The following is a 6,000-nucleotide window of genomic DNA, read 5'->3' as shown; positions in this document are numbered from 1 at the left end:
GGTAGTGTTGTTGCTGGCGCTGGGGATGTGATATCCCGCCTGAGCAATCGGAAGGGGCGGCATGCATGAAAGGTTATCCAAGGCTTTGAGTTTACACTCTGGCCAACAGAGCCTTGCGCCCCGGTGGAGCAACCAACACAACCACATTAACGCTCCCGCGATGTTCCCCCTCGCACGAGGGTGTGATCTCCTTCATCGTCACATGGCAGATCATATCGGATGACTCCTGCGTATATCATCCTGCCCCACCCGCCTCATTTGGAAACGCTCGCTGGAAAGGGTAGCTTTCGTTCTAGATTTGTCATTGACAGTCAAACCGCACACCTGTTCCCTGGAGGTGGTTGTTGATTTAAACAGTTCACTTTGTCACTAGCTGGACGCAGTTACCGTTTGGCCACCGGCGCGCAGTGTGCCTCTGTCCCGTGGTGTTGCCTTGTACGATCCAAAAAGGAAGAGCGACAAAGTGTTCTGATCAAAGTGACAATATCCTTACAGGATCGAAAATCACCAGTGCTCGGCGGTGATCTATCTCTATTATCCTACAAACGATGAACATCACAAAACGTCGTTTTATTCGCCGCTGAGTCGCGTGAATTTGATGAAAAACAGGACTAGCAAAACGATATTCAATAGTGACAGTGTTAATAAACGTGTTGTGCACGAATAACTATTAGAACAAGGATCAAACAGGAAAGATTTGTTAGCGCGGTTTGCCGTTAGTGTACACTTTATACTTTATCACAAATATATGCATCATCTTATGTTTGTTTATATTATCATTACTGCTACTGCACATGTCGTTCGATCGAACACTTTGCTTCTCTCAAACTCTCTTGACTTATATGATCACTTTAGTTTCTAAAACAAATCTCCATCCGTAGTTTAATAATTTCATTACGTTGCTTAGTTGTTTGATTTCCGATTGCTTATATTGCTACTGTTAAAACAATTGCATCCTTGCTGTCTCGTCCGTTGCATGTTTGCAACGAAGGTTTAAAAAATATTAATTTGAGTTGCATCATTCAATTTTCCTATTTAAGGTCCAAGCAGAGTATAATCACATTCGATTTTCATTTCGTTCGCTATAAAAATGGTATAGAAATTGACGATGTGTTGTTCAAAAGTTTTACCAATTCTTTATGTTATCCTTCCAACGCACAAATGCCACTTTTGTTGATGCCTATTGGGAAATAAGTGAACTTCAGACAAAAAAAGAAGTCTGTTATTTTAAGAATTACTGTTATGGTAGCTGGAAAAAACGTCCACATCTAATCCAGTTCTCATCATGTTCTGATAACTGATAAAAATTGGATTATCCCCACGGGCACTGGCTTCCTACTGGTGCTTAGATGGCATTTGAAATCGTTCTAGCACCATTCGAAATCAGTACCCAGCGAGGTAAAAACAGCAGAAAAAACAAAAATTACAAAAAAAATATATCAGAAAAGCAATGGAAAGTATGGGAGAGAGCGATACGCGTAGAAGGCGAGACTGATCATTTTAATTGCATACAAACACACACGAGCCTTGTCCAACGATGCATGGAGATTTGGAGATCGTGCGCTTTCAGCCTACACTAAAAAGAAAGTACATTATGTTCAATTCAGTTGGATAATTCATTCCAACTTATGCTAATAATTAGAAATTTGTTGGGAGTGGGAAAATGTTCGAACATGTATCGCTAATTTTGACGTCAACCGCCTATTCTTTATCGATCTCTAAAGGCTTTCTTTATCACCACGAGCTGTGTAAACAATTGCAGTAGAATACAAACGATTCTTATTCCGAAGCATAGCTTATTTCTACTGGGAAAAGGTTATAGTACGTAATGATTAGACTATGTTAAAAGTATAAAAATAGCAACTTTTGATTTGTTGTCATCTCGCCGCAGGAACAATTCGGTTATGCTAACCGATACATGGTAAATTTGCTTTTAGGTTAAGGCCACTCTTGTTATTTTATGATCATGCTGCGATCATGTTTCTACACATTTTTGAATGCCTCGTGTACGAGTAACCAATTTCTAAATTAAAACAACCATCTCCATAAACACTTTTGTAGTTTTGTGCTTCTACACTTATGTTACGTGTAACAGGGTAGAATATAGAATACCAGTAGAGGCAAAAAGAGTAAATTGATAACCAACGATAGAAAATATTACATTTTTAACTAGAAAATTGGTCGGAAGATACGATGATTTTGAACATAGTTAAGCTTTTATCATTTATCTCTCTTTACGGTATGACAACGTAAACGTATGGAGCCGTAATATCTTACAATTAGTGAATTCAATAGTATCTTCTTATGTGTAACACAAAGTACTGACAAATATATTTCGATCTTAGTTCATTTAAGAACGTAAATTAGAGTTTCTTTTAAATTTCCGCGAGCCAAATCATCAATTTTTTTGTAGGGTCAATGCTCCTTCTTTCGTTTGTTTGTCATGCAAACGATTCATAATAGTTTCCAGTACAAGTCTAGATAAACAACAAAACAATAAGGAATTAGTAAATGCACTCGTTTTAAACAAGTCAATGAAATGTGAGTACACCCTGTGGATTTGCCGCGAAATATTCATCAGACGCGGAAAACCGTTCATAAAACGATTGGCTTTTTTGCTCTCTATCGGTGTCATCGCTATTAACTGGGTCTGTTACAGAAACCCCATAACTTCAATATTAAAGGTTGCGAGAATCACACATCATATTATATCCTGTTGTGTTGTCCTTCTTGAATGAAGCGCTGAGCGCAACAATTTTCCTTACTTTTAAATGCCCCAAACTGTCTGCGTTCAAAGCACCTTCGACCAATACTTTCTATATGAAAAGCTTTAGCATTCCTTTGAAAGTCTATTGAAATCATCAACCATTAACGAAGGCAATCACTCAAGTGCACCTTCGTCAATAAACCCATGAGTATGGATCATCATTGGTTGACAGTAATGGGAAAGGAACTTAATACTATTTTTTAAAAACAGAACCATATGATAAAACGAAAGGAAACAAATTCTACTACTACTAATTGGCGATACAACTGTGAGCAGTCTTGGCCTGCCTATCACTAGGCTCACTTGACTTCGATATTTCACGTAGCCGGGCAGTCAATCCGGTTTACGGGGTAAGTTTCGGTCGGAATTCTCACTCACGACAGTCAGAGGTATACGAATCTCATTCCTTCCTTCAATACAATACTCAAGCAAGGATTTTGACACAAGCTACCACCAACATGAAATCAAAATATCGCTTTGGCCGGGCAACATATGCCCTTTCACAGCGTTTACTTTAAACAACTCAACAAGTGCTTCTTTAATCATTCTTCCCCCAACAGTTGCCGCTCACAAATTCATCTTATTCTCTTGAATTTTTTTCCATGTATCACCGAGAGCTTTTGCGAAATGATCATCAACTTCTTCACCCGAATCGGGCCTCTTTTGATGTTGTTGCGACGAAATTGGAAGGAACGGTGCAGGCGAGGATGCTAACGACGACGACGGCGAGGAAGAAGATAGAGACATAGTTGTAGTCAGAGAAGCAGGCGATACGGCCGGCGGTGGTGGTTGCTGGTGCAGGTGTTTCGGAGACGTTAAAGATATGGCTACGGTAGTCGGATTCGATAGGCCCGCCGCTGGCGAAGGAGCTCCAGGAGATGGCGGAAGGACGGTGGCCGGTACCAACGGTATCGGCGGGGCTGGATCGCTTGACAGCTTTAACTCGATTGTATCTGGTGCGACCGCCCGAATCCCACCACTCATCGAGCCCGTGGGTCTCATACTGATATTTTTACTGATGCTGTTGCTACTGCAGCTGCTGTTACTGGAACTGCTGCTGTTAGAGCTCACGGATGAACTGGAGCTAATACTGCTGCTACTGTGATTTCGCATTCCACCGGTTGTTACACCGGTAGCAGCGACAGTCAGAGGTAATGACTCGCTCGTTTCCATGACGTGTTTCTGCAGTAGCAGAGGAAGCGGCAGTGGATGATTCTGTTGAGCGTGATGCATAGACGGGTCGAGTGGAAACGATACCTGGTTAGTGCTGGTGTTGTTATTCGTCATATTCAACGACGACGATTGTTGTAGCTGTTGCTTGTCGCCGTAGATTGAGCTGTAGGTTGGACCAAGAGAACGCCGAAAGTGTTCTTCGATGGATACATCACAGTACGTGGACGAAACGTTAACAATCGGCGATAATTCCACGGTTGTAGTGCTCGTTGTTTTGACGCTACTTTTCAGCACGATCTCCCCTGTTAAAATGTACCGGTATATACATTAAAATTCTGCGAAAGCATACACGTAGAAAAAATTACCATTGGTGTGCATATGACTGATTCGTTTCTTAATCGGTGGAGGTGGTGCTTTCGTTATCACACTCGGGCGAACGTTGAGATTGATGGGTACATCCCTTGACTGATCGCATCCACTTGCACCGGTTGGAGATCCTTGCCCGTCGGATGAATCCTTCCGGCGGACAGTCATGTCCAGCGGCGTTTCGGTGTCGTCCAGAGGTGGTGGACGCCCTATGATACGATCATACTTTGGGGACGGTGGTGAATCTGTAATAGTAAGTGTAATATTAGATCATTGGACACCGAATTCAGTTAGAGCAACACTAATGTTACCTAGATTCTCATTTGGGTTAGCGCCACCAGGGTCGCGAATCATTTTGAGACGGGTTTGCACTAGCTTTTTCAGTGTGGCAACGTTTGCGGGATCGTGATCCCTACTGGTTTATCTTAAAAAGGGTGAAGGGTTGGCACCAGCGATCGTGGTTGAAAACGACCCGCGGATGATCCTATTGCGGGATTCTGTATATCCCCCGTTACCAAACACACGGGAGTTGGCGAACAGATGGCAACACGGGTTGTACAATTGTTTACTAGGACGATTCAAACTAGCTAACTAAGTTTACGGCACATATGGGGATCTTGTGTAGAACCGCCAGAAAAATGAGAAAGAAAAGATCGTCGACCGAGAATAATCCCCACAACACGATGAGAGGCGAATTAGAGCTCGATGAGAACAACTGTCAAAAAACGAAGCGACCTTTCACTTTCTCACTTCTAGCTCACCGATGAGAGATCGTTTCACTGATGGACGGATGGCGTACGTGTGAGTCTGTGTGTTTGCTGGAGAACATATATGATGTGATAAATATTAAGGGTTTTTTTTCACTCTTTCACAGCTGGAATAGGATCACCACTTTTATCAATTCGAAACCAATTAGGGAGGCGAAAAGATTGTCAAAGGATGCATATTTTCTTTTCGTCTGCTAGGGCATTGTAACACTGAGCAAGACTTCGCTATGCTCACCCACTCATTTTACGCAAGGATTGACTCACGCGATGCTAGTGATGCACTACTATCTTCCTTGCTAAATGTTATTTAACTGTGCGATAGAACGACCTGCAAATAGTTTAATGTAAGATAGGATCGAAATATATCTAACTAAAGCGTTCACTACACCAAGCTGACGGTCGAATCACCCTTTTTTGCCCCTTGATCGTACACACTGAGAGCTCTGCGAGAGCAAATTGATCTTCTTAAAGCTGTTTGTTGTTGTTGCTGCTGGCTGATGCTTTGTGTCTCTCGCTCTCTGTGTTTTGTATTGCGCCTTGCTCTTCTTCGTGAGCCGCTACCTGAGCGATCTCTGTTACTCGCACGCACGAGTGATGATCTCTCGCTTACACCACAGTACTCGCAAGCGCACCGCACAAGCGACCTGACTCTACTGCTTCGCTTCCTTTCGGCTTGCCCACCTGTCCTACCGAATCCACAGCTCACAACCGCTGTTCATATGAGAGACCAAAGAAAGCAGCGCTGAATCTCAAGCAACGGCGCCGTCGAAGTGGGGGCTAGTGCGAGCGGAGTTTGTCTCTGTTTCGTTTTTCGTCTTCTTATTTCTATCACCGTATTAGCTTCGGTGTAGCCTTCTTCGCTGGCTATTCCGGCAAATAGACGAATTGCGATGTATTGTGCCGAAAGCACAGGAACTTTGATTAAGG

At 42.7% G+C, this 6,000-nt stretch overlaps 1 protein-coding gene across 1 annotated transcript; it reads right to left on the bottom strand.

Annotated features, from left to right (window-relative positions):
* Positions 1–3,305: 3,305 nt before the first annotated feature.
* Positions 3,306–4,660, bottom strand: LOC128720521 (probable serine/threonine-protein kinase dyrk2). The gene is made up of 3 exons (XM_053814194.1): positions 4,618–4,660; positions 4,306–4,551; positions 3,306–4,242 (listed from the first exon to the last, which is right to left on the bottom strand). The coding sequence occupies exons 1-3, from the start codon at positions 4,658–4,660 to the stop codon at positions 3,335–3,337; spliced, it is 1,197 nt and encodes a 398-aa protein (XP_053670169.1). The 3' UTR covers positions 3,306–3,334.
* Positions 4,661–6,000: the final 1,340 nt, after the last annotated feature.

Source organism: Anopheles nili, chromosome 2 (assembly GCF_943737925.1).
Source record: "Anopheles nili chromosome 2, idAnoNiliSN_F5_01, whole genome shotgun sequence".
Classification (NCBI taxonomy): Eukaryota; Metazoa; Arthropoda; class Insecta; order Diptera; family Culicidae; genus Anopheles; species Anopheles nili.
The sequence above is the reverse complement of the archived record's forward strand: the minus strand, read 5'-3'. Positions and strand labels throughout refer to the sequence as shown.